Raw genomic sequence first — 19016 nt, 5'->3', positions numbered from 1 at the left:
TTACATTAGTTTTAATAAAATTTAACAAAATAGAATATTTTTTTTTTTTTTTTTTTCAATTTTCAAATAACAAATTTAACAATTTTCTAGAAGATGACAATTTAAATTGTAAAATAATATTGAAAAAATATAATTTTATACATGATTTTTTACTTTAATTTTTATTTTTTAATAAATTTTCAAGTATACAATTATTTTGATGTTATAAATTTTGTATGCTTAATTAAAATTATATTATATTTTAAGAATTATTTTAATCAGTTTCATCGATAAAAGTGTTTAACAACTTTTTAAAATAAATTTGTACCGTAATTAAAAATTTTAAATATTTAATGAATTTATATTGTTTTAGTTTTTTATTATTATCTTATCTTATCTTATCTCATAGAGTTATCATTCGAAATCTAACTTACCAACATAAAAGCGCAATTTACAGCAGTCGGTATCAATTGTAAAGATTGACGTGTACAGAGTCTAGATTGTCTTTGTATTATCGCTCAATCATGCCCGGGCGTAAACTAGTATTCTCTCCACAAATGTGACTTGTAAATATCTTACTTCATTCTATTATTAGCATAAATTGTTGCAACATCCCAATAAGTATAGTTTAAAGTGTATTTAGCTTTGCATATTGTTACCTTTTCAATATACTCTAACTTTTATGTCTAGCCAAAAGATCATATTTAATTACAAATTGATTTACTAAACTTCTATTAATTCTTATTCGTAACTACTTCTAATTGAATTACGAATTTAGGTAACGGAAGTAATACGTTGTTTATTTACTATATGTTTGACGTAAAAAATCTCCAATTATAAGATAGTGTCGCGTTTTGAAAGTTGGTATTATTATTGTACCGTTTTCACCAGTCATATAGATTTAATAATATGGTATTTAAACTAAAATTATTCTATGTATGTTCTTCTCAATCAAATACTTTCATTGCTTGAATTCTATTCGCAATGTAATCTTTCTCACTGTAGTACTACATTAAAAAGTATCTACAATTTTTGTTTCTGTAATATTACAGTCATTCGGACAAAATCACGGCACCCATATATATATATATATATATATATATATTATATCTATAATATGAATGTTAATATGGCTGACAACTTGCAGTTTTTTAGGTTGTACAAACTTCATCCTAAAAGCTAGTTTGTACAAATCGTATGAAAAATAAAAAATTGTTGGACATCAGACTTGTATACGATAATTATAGTTTGAAAAAAGTAAATATGTTTTAATAATAGATTGACAAGAAGTTATGATAAGAATTTCAGAGTTGGATGCAGTATTATTAAGTCATATGACTAGGTGCGATGACACAACAATGATGCCAACTGATATAGAACGATGTAAACTGTATGGTTTTTTTATTATAATATAAAGATACTGTAAAACCATATTGTGAAGAAGTCCGTATGTTTAAATTGTAAATTTATTTAGAACGATTATGGTGAAAAAATCGTAAGCAATTGTAAGAATTATAGTATGGTTCAAAAAGTTTATGTCAATTACTTTAAAAAAGTGCGGAGTTGATGGAACAGTTGACATGTAAAAAAAATTAGCTACAGAAATGATCATATTGAAACGCAAAACAAGTTTGAACCAATGACAGTTTGGCGCGTAGTGGTTGAGACGCATAGCTAGTTGTCGAGATTGATAGTTTGTTATTTGCATAGTTAGAACGAAAGTGTGTAGGTATCTGAAGTCTCCTTTGTGTTTACGTGTCGATTAAGTACCGACCGTCGTGATTGGATTTTGCTAACGATAAAGTAATTTTCAAATGATAAATCAAAGATAGAAAGAGATAGTAACATGACAAGTGATATAACTATCTCTTTCTATCTTTGATTTATCATTTGAAAATTACTTTATCGTCAGCAAAATACACTCACGACGGTCGGTACTTATTCGACACGTAAACACAAAGGAGACTTCAGATACCTACACACTTTCGTTCTAACTATGCAAATAACAAACTATCAATCTCGACAACTAGCTATGCGTCTCAACCACTACGCGCCAAACTGTCATTGGTTCAAACTTGTTTTGCGTTTCAATATGATCATTTCTGTAGCTAATTTTTTTTACATGTCAACTGTTCCATCAACTCCGCACTTTTTTAAAGTAATTGACATAAACTTTTTGAACCATACTATAATTCTTACAATTGCTTACGGTTTTTTCACCATAATCGTTCTAAATAAATTTACAATTTAAACATACGGACTTCTTCACAATATGGTTTTACAGTATCTTTATATTATAATAAAAAAACCATACAGTTTACATCGTTCTATATCAGTTGGCATCATTGTTGTGTCATCGCACCTAGTCATATGACTTAATAATACTGCATCCAACTCTGAAATTCTTATCATAACTTCTGGTAAATCTATTTTTAAAACATATTTACTTCTTTCAAACTATAATTATCGTATACAAGTCTGATGTCCAACAATTTTTTATTTTTCATACGATTTGTACAAACTAGCTTTTAGGATGAAGTTTGTACAACCGTTTTTTAAATTTTTGAATAAATGAATAAAATGCAAGTTGAATAAAAAAGTGCGTACTTAGATAATTTAAAAATTAGTGCGCGCACTTTTTTAAATTTCATTATTTTAAATGATAGTAAAGTTAGCGGACATCTGACAATTTTTAAAACTTTGAAATAATAAATTAAAATGTTTATAAAGTGAAAATTAAAAAATGCATTTTTAGACAATTCAAAATTCAGTACATGAATTTTTTTTAATTTTATCATTTTAATTACTTAATTTTCTACATGTAATTAAAAAATTGTCTTATGTCTGCTACATTTACACTTATTTATTTTAATTCATTAATTTATTTATTTCAAATTTATAAATTGTCTCATATCCGCTTCATTCACATGAGTGTAAGTGTAACTGACAAATGTTTGTAATTTCTATATAAATAATGTTTTTTTTTTATTGTTATTCAAATTACAATACTAAGAAAACAAAATTCTATATTAATTCTTAGGAATTCGCATCCCAGGTAACAGAATTAAAAATTTTTTATAAGGGAAAAAAAATAATGACCATAAAATTTTTCTTATTAATTTTTAATAAATGAACTATTAGTTTTATTAATTCTGTTTCATAATTTTGAATGACAAATAATCATCTTGGTACAAAAATAAATAAATTTTAATTCAATCTGGTCTTATTGTTGATTTTTTTTTTTTATTCTGAAACCAAAGAGTCACATCTTCTTCGAATTCTTTATAGTCTTCATCAATATTTTTTAATGTCTCTGAAATAATAACCAAAATAATAGCTCATTAGTAGTCATACACAGAAGAGACAAATCTCCACTGAAAGTAAAAATTCTTGGTTTAAGAAAATATTTTTGAAAACCTAAAATTTCTAGGATAAAGTAGACATTTTCTCTGGCCAAGATAAATTCTCTTGGCTCAAGAAAATCTTGACTTGGTTCCCAAAACGTTTGTCTTTTAAAATATTTTCTGACTCAAGATTTTTCTGTGTATGATATCGTATAAAATTTTTAATTGAAAAACAAATAGAACAAAATTACTATCAATTTTTTTTATAATTGATGAGTCTTTAATTTCAATTCCACTCCACCCATCCCAGGAACACTGAGCTGCTAACTGATTTGAAAATACTGCTCCTAGAATCTTCGAAACACTTTCAGTCAAGTTTTCATCATCAGTTAAAATGATAATTAGTTCTTTCTGCAAAGTAAAATAAAATCAATTATTAGTTGTGAGCGTCTCATAAAATCAGCGAAGTTAAACGTTGATGATTTACAAAAGCTTGCGATATTGCGTCCTCAGCCATGTAAAGTTTTTCAAATTTTCTCAGACTTTTAGGATTCTTGATAGGCAAAAGAGCTCCTAAAGTTGATGTATTTACATCGGCTTTTAATGTTTTTTTTATCTCTTCTATGGCCTGAATCATTTTTTTTTGATTGTCAAGCGAATTGCTAGCATGTGAATCAAGGCTGGATTGCAAATCTTCTAGAATTTTACTAGTTTCCTCGTATCGTTCTGTAATAATTTGTAAAAAAATACTATCAATTACCCCTATATTTTTTTCGCAATAGTAAAAAAAAGTTTAAAGTTAAAAGTAATCAGTCAGTCTAAACTGTTAACAGTAGAGATTTTGAATAATAGCATTTTATTTTTGATAATAACTTAGTTTGTAATTTTATTATAGTCGAAATTTTCATTGAGAGAGTTTCAAAGAGAGTTAATATTTTATACGAAAGATCATTGTTTGAGTAGAAATGTGGCAGTAGACTTTGACCAGGTGGATATATTGAACTCACCTTCTTCTGTGTCTTCCCAATTAAAATGAAACGCTTTGTCATTAGCATCATTAAATGTTTCTAAATTTAAGATTTCATAAAAAATAATTAATTTTCAACCAGTAAATTCAGTTAAGAATAAAAATTATAGCTCACCATAGTCAGTAAAATAGACACCATCAAGAGGACGCAAATACCACTCCTTAGACGAGCTATTAAATATGATTTCATTTTTCGCTTTATGCTCGAAATTAATATCTGGCCACCAACATTCCTTTTTGTCGTCAGTAACCCATAACTCAGGAACTCCCACCCATTTATTTGAATAAGCGTCTTTTAGCCTAACCACTGCGAATTGTCCCATTTTTCATAAAAATCTAAACAAAATAACTAGAGTTATTATTTCATAATATTTATTTCAACGTATGAATAATTTTTCATAATTTGTAATTTTCATTTACTGGTTATATTTTTTATAAGATGCAAAAAATGTATGATCTCTGTATAACAGCAGAATGAAAAACTAAATCTCCTCGCTAAATCATGATACTGAAGTTAGCCGACGTCTAATAATTTTTGGTTTTTTTTCAACAGATAAATTATAAAAAAAAATATTTGAAGAACTTACACGCACCTGTAGTTTTTTTAAATTTTCTATTTGATCTGCATATTTTTAGTTTTTACTTTTTTGTAATTGATTTGTTGAAAAAAAAATCAAAAAATTTTTAATTGTCTGCGAACTTCGGGATCATGATTTTGCAACACATCAATTACAAAAAAATGAAAAAAAGCACATGTAGGAAATTAAAAAAACTACAGCTGCAATTTTTTCGAATATTTTTTTTTTCATAATTTATCGATTAAAAAAAAATCCAAAAATTATTAGACGTCGGGTAATTTCACGATCATTGCAAAATCCATGTGCGTCTCAGAAACCTCTGTGTCGACAAACTGATTTTCGATTGTTTGTTCGACTTGAGGTATATTTGAATTGTTTTAATATATTTTCTTTACTATAAATAATTTTTATTTATTTATTTGAAATTTTTATTACCGTTTATATATTTTGTAAAGATGCAATAAATTTAAAGTCTTTCTTCGTAAATACAAACAAGACAAACTCTGCATGCGCGTCTAGAACTCATTTGTTTTACCAATAGCACAATTTTCAGTTGGTATTCACCTATACGTCAGTTGGTATCACTGTAACAATATATATATATATATATATATATATATATATATATATATATATATATATATATATATATATATATATATATATAATATGAATGTGAATGTGGCTGACAACTAGCAGTTTTTTAAATTTTTGAATAAATGAATAAAATGCAAGTTAAATAACAATTAAAAAGTGCGTACTTAGATAATTTAAAAATTAGTACGCGCACTTTTTTAAATTCCATTATTTTAAGTGATAATAAAGTTAGCGGATATCTGACAATTTTTAAAACGTTGAAATAATAAATTAAAATATTTATAAAATAAAAATTAAAATATGCATTTTTACACGGTGAAAAATTTCCACTCAATTTTACTATGGGTGCATCGTAACGCTGGACTATAAGAAAACTGGTACAAAATTTACAAGTGTTCCATAGTAAACGTAGGCGCAGATTACACGATTGTGGCCTATGCGCATACGTTTACTATGGGCCACTTGTAAATTTTGTACCAGTTTCTTATAGTCCAGCGTTACGATGCACCCATAGTAAAATTTAGTGGAAATTTTTCACCGTGTAGACAATTCAAAATACAGTACATGCATTTTTTAAAATTTTATTTTTTGAATTATTTGATTTTTTAACATGTAATTAAAAAATTGTCTTATGTCGGTCTGCTACATTTACACTTATGTATTTTAATTCATTAATTGATTTATTTCAAATTTATAAATTGTCTCATATCCGCTTTATTCACATGAGTGTAAGTGTAACTGACAAATGTTAGTAATTTCTATATAATTTTTTTTTTTATGTACTTTTGATACAAATAGTATTTTTATTATTATTCATTAATTAACAAAACGTAAACAAAATAATATAGTGATAATAATTCTATGGTTATAAAAATATATTATGAGTTAATTTATACATATGTTGATATTGTTATACAAATTACAATACTAAGAAAAAAAAATTCTATATCAATTCTTAGGAATTCTCATCCCAGGTAACAGTGTTAAAAATTTTTTATAAGGGAAAAAAAATAATATGACCATAAATTTTTTCTTAATAATTTTTAATAAATCAATTATCAGGTTTATAAAAACTGTTTCATAATTTTGATTAAGAAATAATCATCTTAGTACAAAAATAAATAAATTTCAATTCAATCTGGTGTTATGACTGATTTTCTGTTATTCTGAAACCAAAGAGTCACATCTCTTTCGAATCCTCCATAGTTGGCATTAATAGTTTTCAATGTCACTGAAATGATAACAAAAATAGTTGCTAATTAGTATATATGCATATATTTATGATATATGAAATTTGAAATTGAAAAACGAATAGAGTATTACCATCAATTATTTTTATAATTGACAAGTCATTGATCTTAATCCCGCTCTGTCCATCCCAGGAACACTGAGCTGCTAACTGATTTGAAAAAACCGCTCCCAGAATCTTAGAAATACTTTGATTGATGTTTTCATCATCAGTTAAAATGATAATCAGTTCTTTCTGCAAAGTAAAATAAAATCAATTATTAATTCTGAGCGTCTTATTAAATCAGCGAAGTAAAACTCTGATGATTTACCAAAGCTTGAGATAACCAGCCCTCAGTCATGAAAAGTGTTTCAAATTTCCTCAGATCTTCGGGATTCTTGATAGGCAAGAAAGCTCCTAAAGTTGATTTATTTACATCAACTTGATTTTTCGAGGCTTCTAATATTTTTTTTATCTCTTCTATGTCCTTTGTGATTCCTTCTTGCTTGTAATACAAAGCAGCGTAATTTGAATTAAGTTTGAAGTCCATAGCGTTTAACTTTATGTCAGTTTCACTGTATCGTTCTGTAATAATTTGTAAAAAAATTTTATCAACTACCCTTATATTTTTTTGGTAATAGTAAAAAAAAAGAAGCCAAAAGTTTATCTATCAGTCTGAACTGTTGACAGCAGAGATTTTAAATAATATTTTATTTTCGGTAGTAATTTTATGGTGATCGACATTTTTGTTGAGAGAGTTTCAAAGAGGATGAACATTTTATACGAGAGATAGTTTTCTAAGTAGAAGTGTTGCAGTAGACTTGGACCGGGTGGATACATGCGCCGTAAAAAATAAATTATTAAACTTACTGTCTTCTAAATCTTGACGATTAAGATCAGCCGCTTTTTCTTCAGCATCATGAAGTGTTTCTGAGTTTAAGATTTAATAAAAAATAATAAATGTTTAACTTGTAAATTTGGTTAAGAATAAAAATTGTAACTCACCATAGTCAGTATCATAGACATCTCCAACAGGACGCAAATTCCATCCCTTAGAAGAGCCATTAAATATAATTTCAAATACAGTTTTAAAGTAAACATCATTATCTGGCCACCAACATTGGTCTTCATTTTTAGTAACCCACGATTCAGGAACTGCCGCCCATTTATCATCATTTTTATCTTCTAGCCTAACCACTGCGAATTGTCCCATTTTTCATAAAAATCTAAACAAAATAACTAGAGTCATTATTTAATAATATTAATTTCAAAATATTTAGTATATTGTTATACTTGATAATTTTTATTACTGCTTATATTTTTTATAAGATGCAAAAATTTATGATCTCTGGTCAACAGCAGAACGCAAAACTAAATCTCCTCGCTAAATTCACGTGCGTCTCAGAATCTTCTCAGAGATGGGTGTCGACAAACTGATTTTCGATTGTTTGTTCGACTTGAGGTATACTTGAATTGTTTGAATATATTTGCTTTACTATAAATAATTTTTATTTATTTACTTGAAATTTTTATTACCGTTTATATATTTTGTAAAGATGTAACTAATTTATAGTCTTTCTTCATAAATACAAACAAGACAAACTCTACATGCGCGTCTAGAACGAATTTGTTTTACCAATGGCGCAATTTTTAGTTGGTATTCTCCTATACGTCAGTTGGTATTGTTGTGACATATGACTAACGCATAATAACAATGGTAACAAAAAAAAAAAACACGATATATCAATTCTTAGGAATTCTCATTCCAAGTAACAGAATTAAAAATAATTTTTGATAAAGGAAAAAAAAATAATATGACCGTAAAATTTTTCATGATAATTTTTAATAGATCAACTATTAGGTTTATAAATTCTGTTTCATAATTTTGAATAACAAATAATCTTCTTAGTACAAAAATAAGTAAATTTTAATTTAATATGATACTGAAGTTAGCAGACGTCTACTAATTTTTGGATTTTTTTTTAGACGATAAAACATAAAAAAAAATATTTGACAAAATTGAACCTGTAGTTTTTAAAATTTTCTACTTGTGTATATTTTGATTGTATTTTTTTTTAAATTGATTTGTTGGAATACGAAAATTCAAAAATTTTTAAATGTCTGCTAACTTCAGTATCAGAATTTAATCTGGTGTTATCGCTGATTTTTTTTTATTCTGAAACCAAGATTCTGCTGCTCGTTCGAATTCTTCATAGTTTGCATTAATATTTTTTAATGTCACTGAAATAATAACAAAAATAATTGCTAATTAGTAGTCATACACAGAAAAAAAATTCTCGACTGAAAGTGAAAATTTTTGATTCAAAAAAATTTTTTTGAAAACCTCAAGTTTCTAAGATAAAGTACGATATTGAAGTTAGCAGACGTCTAATAATTTTTGAATTTTTTTTTTAGACGATAAACTATAAAAAAAAAAATATTTGAAAAAATTGCACTTGTAGTTTTTTTAATTTTCTATGCGTGGATATTTTTAATTTTTATTTGTCATTGAATTTTTGAAAAAAAAAAATCAGAAAATTACTGTCTGCTAACTTCAGGATCATAGATAAAGTAGATATTTTCTCCGGCCAAGATAAATTCTCTTGGCTCAAGAAAATCTTGACTTCGTTCCCAAAACGTTTGTCTTTTAAAATATTTTCTGACTCAAGATTTTTCTGTGTATGATATGGTATAAAATTTTTCATTGATAAAGAAATAGAACAAAATTACCATCAATTTTTTTAATTATTGATGAGTCTTTAATTTTAATTCCGCTTTGCCCATCCCAGGAACACTGAGCTGCAAACTGATTTGAAAAAACTGCTCCTAGAATCTTCGAAACACTCTCAGTCAAGTTTTCATTATCAGTCAAAATGGCAATAAATTCTTTCTGCAAAGTAAAACAAAATTAATTATTAACTGTGTGAGTGTTTTTTAAAATCACTCAGTTAAACTAATGATTTACAAAAGCTTGCGATATCGCGGTCTCAGTCATGAGTCGTGATTCAAATGCTTGCAGATTTTCAAGATCCTTGACAGGCAAAAGAGCTGCTAAAGTTAATTTATTTTCATGATATATATCAGCTTGATTTTGCAGAGCTTTCAATATCTTTTTCATTTCTTCAAAATCCTGATCCATTTTCCTTTGCTTGCAAAACATAGTGCCATAGTTTGAATCAAGCTTGGTTTCCACAACACACAGCTTTCTATTAATTTCGTTGTATCTTTCTGTAATGATTTGTAAAAAAATATTATCAACTACCCCTATATTTTTTTCGTAATAGTAAAAAAAAAGTTGAAAGTTGATCAGTCAGTCTGAACTGTTGACAGCAGAGATTTTAAATAATATTTTATTTTCGGTAGTAATTTTATTGTGATCGACATTTTCATTGGGAAAATTTCAAAGAGGATGAATATTTTATACGAGAGATAATTCTTTAGGTAGACATGTTGCAGTAGACTTGGATCGGGTGGATATATTGAACTCACCGTCTTCTAAATCTTTACGATTAAGATCATCAGCTTTTTCTTCAGCATCATCAAGTCTATCTACATTTAAGATTTAATAAAAAATAATAAATATATAGCTAGATAAATTTAGTTAAGAATAAAAATTATAACTCACCATATTCAATATGATAGACACCTCCAACAGGACGCAAATCCCATCCCTTAGAAGAGCCATTAAATATAATCTCATTTTCCGCTTTACGCTGAACATCGTTATCTGGCCACCAACAATTGTCATCATTTTCAGTAACCCATAAGTCCGGAACTCCCTCCCATTTATTTTCATCTTTGTCTTCTAGTTTAACTGCTACGAATTTTCCCATTTTTCCATAAAAATCTAAATAAAAATAACTAGAATTATTATTTACTAACATTAATTTCAAAATATAGAGTATATTTTCATACTTGATAATTTTTATTACTGCTTATACTTTTTATCAAGATGCAAAAAATGTATGATCTTTTTCAAGAGCACAAAGCAAAGCTAAATCTTGCTGAATCAACGTGCGTCTCAGAAACCTCTCAAAGATTAGCGCCGACAAACTGAATTTTTATATTTTTGTTCATAAAAACCGTTTGTTCGTCGATTGTTATCAATAGTACACCTGGATTTATTGTTTGTTCGACTTAAGGTTCAGAATCATTTTAATGAATTTTCTTTACCAACCGTACGTACAGTTCTCAATCTCAGTGTACTTCAGCTGGTACTTTTTCACAACAAAAATGACTAACGCACAATAAAATATCAACAAAAAATTCTACATTAATTTTTATAAATTTTCATCCCAGATTTCATTTCATTCGAAGAAAAATAATTCTTATAAATTTAAAAATGATCGTTTATTTTTTCCAAAAAAAAAACGCTCATACATTTTTTCAAATGAATACAAAAGTATAACAATCCAACAGCTTTCCTGTAAATTCCTGCAACAAACAAATAAATAAAAATAAATGTAATCTATTGTATTAAAATTAAACAGCTGACATAAATGCGCGCGCAGAATTCCAACGAGCACAGCAACAACATCATTATCAAATTTTAAAAAGACCAGCTGTAAAATTGATGCGTCAGATTTTTTTCTTTACACCAACAAGTTTTATCCTGCACATACTTGTTCAAGCCAACATAAATTATTTACGTTGTCTAGTTGCTTTTACTGTCAGTCATACAGTTCAACACCCAGTTAGTCATTCTTTAATTCTTTATAAATATCAATTTATATCTACCATACACTCACGTGGGATTTTTAAACTTGTATAATAAAATATATTGTATACAACGATATTGACATGTGTGAGTGTGTGATATCCTACGTCGTACACAAAAGTCAATAGTTCGATTTAAGTCTTGAGTCATGATGTCATGTAGAGACTGTAGTTACACAAATAATTAAAATAAATAATTATACTTGTATCCTTGCTGAGTAATTATAGATTTTTTCCATGTATTTATATCTAAAATAAATATCAGATTATGTTGTATATTTATTTTATACATAATAAATTTGTACGAATAGAACTGCCATCTTGTTGGATGATGATGCAACCTGAGTGTTTATCAATTTCTACATTAACGCAGCTGCTGGTATTTAAATCTCGTGTGTGGTTGTAGTGACCTTTGTTTTATTTTTTATCCAACGATACAGTTATGTAAAATAAGATCGCAGTATCTAGAATAATAAATATATAAATAATTAATTATTTTTTTAATTTATTAATTAACTTAATGTGTGTAAGTGCGCATGTTTTTTTTATACTGATTTTTTTAAATTTTAAAAAATCAACTCCTGTCTGTTAGTCGTATATGGGCGGTAATATGTTGGACCCACGGCGAAAGTCATATCTCCTCTTTTCCCCTCGTCCCTCGTATCCGAGTATTTCGAACGGTGACTGCGACGTTGCCAGATTTTAAGTGGAGTTCTGACGGTTAAAACTTGAGAGTTATCTTAAACTAAAGAAATCGCGCGCCGGAAAAACCACAAGTCTAAACACGTGTCCTAAGCTTTGTCATTTTTTAAAATCAACCCCTAGGCATGATTCAGCGGTTCGTACAAAAATATTATTCAAGTATGGACACGTTTAATTTTTTATTTATTCTTTGGTTGTCTGTCCATATGTTGACCCATTTTCTCTGGTCTGAAAGAACACGCAGATTTTTATAAAATTATGATCTTGAAGTTGGAAATTATAATAAAGTCAGCAGACAATTAACAATTTTTGAATTACTTTTTTAACAATTTAATTTAAAAAAAAAAAATAAATAAAATAAAAATATGCACATGTAGAAAATGAAAAAAGCTGTAGGTGCAATTTTTTGAAATATTTATTTTTTTATAATTTATCGTTTCTTAAAAAATCGAAAAATTATCCGACATCGGTTAACTTGGGTATCATAAAAGTCGTGTTTTGCATTTTTTTTTTAAGTGGGTAAGGTCTTTGTCAAAATTATAAAATATTTATAAGTTGGATATGTTAATTAACTTTATAGATCAGGTTTTAAATATCAATTTATTTTTAGGCCCAGACAATGAATATTTTGAATGTAAATATTAATACTCACGATTATTTAAATTTTATTTTGTTTAATAAAAAAATATTTTATAAAATAATAAATGATATTTAAAAAAAAAAAAAAAAAAATGCTGCGACTCGGATTCGAACCGAGACCTCCAGATTAACGTGCCGCCTACGTGGGTATTTCCTGATCGAACTCCTGAAAGAATGTTCTTGGAAGATGATGATTAGATGGTAAAGCGGTTAAACGTGGGTTAACGATGTTCTGTTAACACAAGAAGATTCCTTGAGGAGTTCAACCAGGACAGTGCTATCCTGCATAGAAGCAGGACGATGAAAACGAGTGCAATTAAGCTAACCTTACCTAGATACCTCACGCAGCCAAGATGGAATCGTTCTGGCGCGTTACCAATTTCGCCACCGCAGCTTCGAAAACTTGCTCGTTTCTTAAACTACTTAAACCTAAACCTCAAGAATTCAGAGTGGGGGGTGCCATAAATCCATACATTGACTATAGATCTATCGTTATCAAACTATAGATTTCCCAATATATTTTTAAAATAATTTATAATGTAATCAATAAATTTTATTATCAGCAAAAAATTTATTAATAGTTCATCTAAATTTCCCAAGCTTTAATTTTTTGATTTAAAAAAAAAAAAAAAAAAAAATTGTTCTTCACTCGGGCGCGAATCCATTACCTGAGAACTTGAGAAGGCACCACTAGTGTAACCGCCTGAAAAAAAAATGATTTTTGGGAATTAAAAAAAAAAAAAAACTGCATGAAATGTAATGTTTTCAGGATATCTTTATAAATATATAATAAATATGTGATAAAATTTTTAGACCAAAAAATTGAAAATTCAGCGAGTTATTCGCAATCTTCCAAAGCTTAAAAAAAAAAGTTCCCCTACTGCTGCAGTGATAGCGATTTTCACAGTCCATGAAATAAAAAAAACCAAAAAGTTTATGAAACTAAAAGATATCTCCCATATCATGACGCTTGGGCTAAGGAACAATTGAAATTTAACAAAATTGAGTTTTAAAAAAAATTTCGCACGAAAATTTGATTATCTTCGGCCTGACAAAATTACATTTTCTATTCGATCGGAAAACTGGAGGTTTATGGAATGGAGAAATATATACAAAAGAAGCTACAATTCGAATCAAATTGATTCGATGATGTGTCTTCGAGTTATAACCAACAATTTCGAAAAATGTATTTTTGAGAACCGATAAGAGACTGCTCTTCAGTTGGCTGTAACTCAAAAAAACTATTTGAAATACGCACTAGAAATTTTAGTATGTTATTTTTGAAGGTATAGACTATCGACACAGACAAAAAAAAAAATTTGATTTTTTCAAAATTTCACTTTGTGATCCCCCTTAAGGAATTATAATTTAATGAAAGGTAAATTGGACATGATATATTTCTTCAGTACAAAATTACAAAATTAGAAAAAAAAAAAAAAAAATATGCTGCGGCTCGGATTCGAACCGAGATCTCCAGATTAACGTTGGGGACCGTACGTGGGTATTTACCTGATCGAACTCCTGAAGGAATGATCTTGGATGATAATTAGATGGTAATGCGATTTACGTGGGTTAACGATGTTCTGTTAACACAAGAAGATTCGTTGAGGAGTTCAACCAGGTCAAAGTGCTATCCCGCTGGTGCAAACAGGACAATGAAAACGAGTGCGATTAAGTACTAGTCACAGCCATACCACACGCAGGCAAGATGGAATCGTTCTGGCGCGTTACCAATTTCGCCACCGCAGCTGCGGAAACTTGCTCGTTTCTTAAACTACTTAAGCCTAAACCTACAGAATTCAGAGTGGGGGGTGCCATAAATCCATACATTGACTATAGATCTATATCCTAATCAAACTATAGATTTCCCAATATATTTTTAAAATAATTTATAATAAAATTAATGAAGTTTTTTGACGTGAAAAAATTTATCAATAATTCATCTGAATTTCCCAAGCTTTAATTTTTTGATTTAAAAAAAAAAAAAAAAAAAAATTGTTCTTTACTCGGGCGCGAATCCATTACCTGAGAACTTGAAGAAGCACCACTAGTGTAACCGTCCGAAAAAAAGATGATTTTTGAGATTGAAAAAAAAAAAAAAAAAAAAAAAACTACTGCATAGAATGTTGTAATGTTTTGAGGATATGTTTGTAAATATATAATAAATATATGATAAATTTTTTCGATCAAAAAATTGAAAATTCAGCGAGTTATTCACAATCGCCCAAGGCTTCAAAAAAAAAGTTCCCCCACTGCTGCCAGTGATAGCGATTTTCACAGTCCATGTAAACAAAAAAACCAAAAAGTTTATGAAACTAATCGATATCTCCCATATCATGACGCTTGGGCTAAGAAACAATTGAAATTTAACAAAAATAAGTTTTAAAAAAAATTTCAAATTTCGCGCGAAAATTTGCTTATCTTTGTCCTGACAAAATTACATTTTCTATTCGATCGGAAAACTGGAGGTTCATGGAATGGAGAAATATACAAAAAAAAACTATAATTTGGATCAAATTGATTCGATGATTTGTCCTCAAGTTACAACTGCAACAATTCCGAAAAATGTATTTTTGAGAACCGATAAGAGACTGCCCTTTGGTTGGCTGTAACTCAACAAAATTATTCGAAATACGGACTAGAAATTTTAGTATGTTATCTTTGATGGTCTAGGCTATCAAAACATACAAAAAAAAATTTGAATTTCTAAAATTTCACACTGAAATCTCCTTTAAGGAATTATAATTTAATGAGAGGTAAATTCGACATGTTATACTTCTTTAGTACAAAATTACACGATTGAAAAAAAAAAAAAAAAAGAAAAAAATATGCTGCGGCTCGGATTCGAACCGAGACCTCCAGATTAACGCTGCCCCATACGTGGGTACTTCCTGATCGAACTCTTGAAGGAATGATCTTGGACACTGCATAGGACCAAGATGTTAAGAACAGAAGCTGCGGATGTTATTTGGATCCAAGATTATTCGTTGAGGAGTTCAACCAGGATGGAGTGCTATCCCGCTGAGGCAAACAGGACAATGAAAACAAGTGCAATTAAATTTAGAATGAGTCTTATCACAAATACCACACGTAGGAAAGATGGAATCGTTCTGGTGCGTTACCAATTTCGCCACCGCAGCTGCGGAAACTTGCTCGTTTCTTAAACTACTTAAACCTAAACCTCAAGAATTCAGAGTGGGGGGTGCCATAAATCCATACATTTACTATAGATCTATCGTTATCAAACTATAGATTTCCCATTATATTTTTGAAATAATTTATAATATAATTAATAAATTTTATTGTCGACATAAAATTTATCAATAATTCAACAAAATTTTCTTAACTTTAATTTTTTAATAAAAAAAAAAAAATCGTTCTTTACTCGGGCGCGAACCCACTACCTCAGAACTTTGAAACAATCAAACTTTAATGTGAGGTAAATCGGACATGATATATTTTTCTAGCACAAAATTACAAAAAAAAAAAAATGCTGCGGCCCGGATTCGAACCGAGACCTCCAGATTAACGCTGCCCCATACGTGGGTACTTCCTGATCGAACTCCTGAAGGAATGATCTTGGATACTGCATAGGACCAAGATGTTAAGAACAGAAGCTGCGGATGTTATTTGGACCCAAGATTATTCGTTGAGGAGTTCAACCAGGACGGAGTGCTATCCCGCTGAGGCAAACAGGACAATGAAAACAAGTGCAATTAAATTCGGATTGAGTCTTATCACAGGTACCACACGTAGGAAAGATGGAATCGCTCTGGTGCGTTACCAATTTCGCCACCGCAGCTGCGGAAACTTGCTCGTTTCTTAAACTACTTAAACCTAAACCTACAAAATTCAGAGTGGGGGTACCATAAATCCATACATTGACTATAGATCTATCGTTATCAAACTATAGATTTCCTAAGTATTTTTTAAATAATTTATAATGTAATCAATAAATTTTATTATCAGCAAAAAATTTATTAATAGTTCATCTAAATTTCCCAAGCTTTAATTTTTTGATTTAAAAAAAAAAAAAAAAAAAATTGTTCTTTACTCGGGCGCGAATCCATTACCTCAGAACTTTGAGACAATTAAACTTTAATGTGCGGTAAATCGGACATGTTATATTTTTCTAGCAGAAAATTACGAAAAAAAAAAAAAAATATGCTGCGGCTCGGATTCGAACCGAGACCTCCAGATTAACGGCGCGCCTACGTGGGTATTTCCTGATCGAACTCCTGAAGGAATGATCTTGGACTGGATTAGATGGTGATATGAGAGAATGCTTAACGATGTTCTGTTAAAACAAGAAGATTCGTTGAGGAGTTCAACCAGGACAAAGTGTTATCCTGCGTGGAAGCAGGACGATGAAAACAAGTGCAATTGAGCAAATCATACACACCACACGCAGGAAAGATGGAATCGTTCTGGCGCGTTACCAATTTCGCCACCGCAGCTTCGGAAACTTGCTCGTTTCTTAAACTACTTAAACCTAAGCCTACAGAATTCAGAGTGGGGGGTACCTTAAATCCGTACATCGACTATAGATCTATATCCTAATCAAACTATAGATTTCCCAATACATTTTTTAAATAATTTATAATACAATTAATAAATTTTATTGTCATCAAAAAATTTATCAGTAATTCATCTTAATTTCCCAAGCTTTAATTTTTTGATTTAAAAAAAAAAAAAAAAAAAAATTGTTCTTTACTCGGGCGCGAATCTATTACCTCAGAATTTTGAGACAATCAAAATTTAAAGTTAGGTAAATCGGACATGTTATGTTTTTCTAGCACAAAATTACAAAAAAAAATATGCTGCGGCTCGGATTCGAACCGAGACCTCCAGATTAACGGCGCGCCTACGTGGATATTTTCCTGATCGAACTCCTGAAAGAATGATCTTGGAAGATGATGATTAGATGGTAAAGCGGTTAAACGTGGGTTAACGATGTTCTGTTAACACAAGAAGATTCCTTGAGGAGTTCAACCAGGACAAAGTGCCATCCCGCAGGTGTGAACAGGATGAAAACAAGTGCAATTGGACGGAGTTACCAATATCACACGTAGGGAAGTTGGAACCGTTCCAGCGCGTTACCAATTTCGCCACCGCAGCTTCGAAAACTTGCTCGTTTCTTAAACTACTTAAGCCTAAACCTACAGAATTCAGAGTGGGGGGTACCATAAATCCATACATTGACTATAGATCTATCGTTATCAAACTATAGATTTCCCAATATATTTTAAAAATAATTTAGAATGCAATTAATAAATTTTATTGTCGTGAAAAAATTTATCAATAATTCATCTAAATTTCCCAAGCTCCAATTTTTTGATTAAAAAAAAAAAAAAAAAAAAAAAAATTGTTCTTTACTCGGGCGCGAATCGATTACTTCAGATCTTTGAGACAATTAAAATTTAATGAGGTAAATTGGTCACGTTAATTTTTTTTGTATACAATTTACAAAAAAAAATTAATTTAAAATACAAGTTTAAATTATTGACATCAGACAATTTTTTTTTTCAAATTCTACAGTATTTTACATGTACCAGTTACTGACATGACGTACAATCGCTGCGTAGTCGCAGTGTTTAGAAATGTCACTAAATTAATTTTTTTTAATTATTCCTAATTAGACCACTTTCTAAGACAAAAAAAAATGATAATAATTAAATGTAATAGTGTCAATAATTGTTTCCCTGTCAATAATTATATATTTTACCTCATTAATAAAAAAATACAACGAAGAAATAAAAAACTAAAACGAGCAGTAATAAAAAAGTGACCGATGACGTGAAAGATAATTCGAATTGAACCGCGACTCGAGCTAAGAAATTAAACCAATACAAAAATTAAAGTGGGAAGTGGGCTCGCGAACGTGGCAACGTCGCTCTGCGTGCGGGCTGTTGCGCAGACGAGTAGGTCGACCAACACTCGCCAACACAAAGTCTGGGAGGTCGTATAAAATATATACACACACAACACATACATACAATATATATAAATTTTCACACACACTCTTCTATAGATATAACGGAAGGTTTTGACTGCTGGTCTACACCAGCTCTTACATTACCAACATCACCATCCAATCCTCTACTCACTACCACACAGTCGCTTAATCAGCAGAGCGACGTGATAGGCCAAGAGTATAAAAGTTTCCGCCGACGTATCAAAGGATTTAAAGGCGAGTCTCGTGGTGA

The 19016-nt window shown here is 29.4% G+C and overlaps 3 protein-coding genes across 15 annotated transcripts; all 3 read right to left on the bottom strand.

Annotated features, from left to right (window-relative positions):
• Positions 1-3085: 3085 nt before the first annotated feature.
• Positions 3086-5859, bottom strand: LOC130663384 (uncharacterized). 2 transcript variants are annotated; one of them, XM_057462565.1, is made up of 7 exons: positions 5690-5859; positions 5364-5512; positions 4466-4686; positions 4331-4390; positions 3811-4049; positions 3575-3734; positions 3086-3292 (listed from the first exon to the last, which is right to left on the bottom strand). In XM_057462565.1, the coding sequence occupies exons 3-7, from the start codon at positions 4671-4673 to the stop codon at positions 3192-3194; spliced, it is 768 nt and encodes a 255-aa protein (XP_057318548.1). In that variant the 5' UTR covers positions 4674-4686; positions 5364-5512; positions 5690-5859; the 3' UTR covers positions 3086-3191. The 2 variants fall into 2 exon arrangements, with proteins under 2 accessions (XP_057318548.1, XP_057318550.1); XM_057462567.1 differs by lacking the exons at positions 5364-5512; positions 5690-5859 and adding an exon at positions 4771-4888.
• A 701-nt stretch (positions 5860-6560) lies between these two features.
• LOC130663170 (uncharacterized) lies at positions 6561-8396 on the bottom strand. 5 transcript variants are annotated; one of them, XM_057462285.1, is made up of 6 exons: positions 8047-8396; positions 7759-7992; positions 7624-7683; positions 7085-7338; positions 6849-7008; positions 6561-6756 (listed from the first exon to the last, which is right to left on the bottom strand). In XM_057462285.1, the coding sequence occupies exons 2-6, from the start codon at positions 7964-7966 to the stop codon at positions 6659-6661; spliced, it is 780 nt and encodes a 259-aa protein (XP_057318268.1). In that variant the 5' UTR covers positions 7967-7992; positions 8047-8396; the 3' UTR covers positions 6561-6658. The 5 variants fall into 5 exon arrangements, with proteins under 5 accessions (XP_057318268.1, XP_057318267.1, XP_057318265.1 ...); XM_057462284.1 differs by having other exon boundaries at positions 8064-8396; XM_057462282.1 differs by having other exon boundaries at positions 7759-7979; positions 8047-8395.
• A 240-nt stretch (positions 8397-8636) lies between these two features.
• On the bottom strand, positions 8637-19012 carry LOC130664017 (uncharacterized). 8 transcript variants are annotated; one of them, XM_057463653.1, is made up of 7 exons: positions 18885-19012; positions 10669-11933; positions 10379-10600; positions 10243-10302; positions 9719-9981; positions 9484-9643; positions 8639-8994 (listed from the first exon to the last, which is right to left on the bottom strand). In XM_057463653.1, the coding sequence occupies exons 3-7, from the start codon at positions 10584-10586 to the stop codon at positions 8897-8899; spliced, it is 789 nt and encodes a 262-aa protein (XP_057319636.1). In that variant the 5' UTR covers positions 10587-10600; positions 10669-11933; positions 18885-19012; the 3' UTR covers positions 8639-8896. The 8 variants fall into 8 exon arrangements, with proteins under 8 accessions (XP_057319642.1, XP_057319639.1, XP_057319640.1 ...); XM_057463654.1 differs by lacking the exon at positions 18885-19012 and having other exon boundaries at positions 10669-11187; positions 11502-12341; XM_057463655.1 differs by lacking the exon at positions 18885-19012 and having other exon boundaries at positions 10669-11187; positions 11673-12341.
• Positions 19013-19016: the final 4 nt, after the last annotated feature.

This window comes from Microplitis mediator, chromosome 2 (genome assembly GCF_029852145.1).
Source record: "Microplitis mediator isolate UGA2020A chromosome 2, iyMicMedi2.1, whole genome shotgun sequence".
Classification (NCBI taxonomy): domain Eukaryota; kingdom Metazoa; phylum Arthropoda; class Insecta; order Hymenoptera; family Braconidae; genus Microplitis; species Microplitis mediator.
This window is presented reverse-complemented; position numbering and strand designations above follow the sequence as displayed.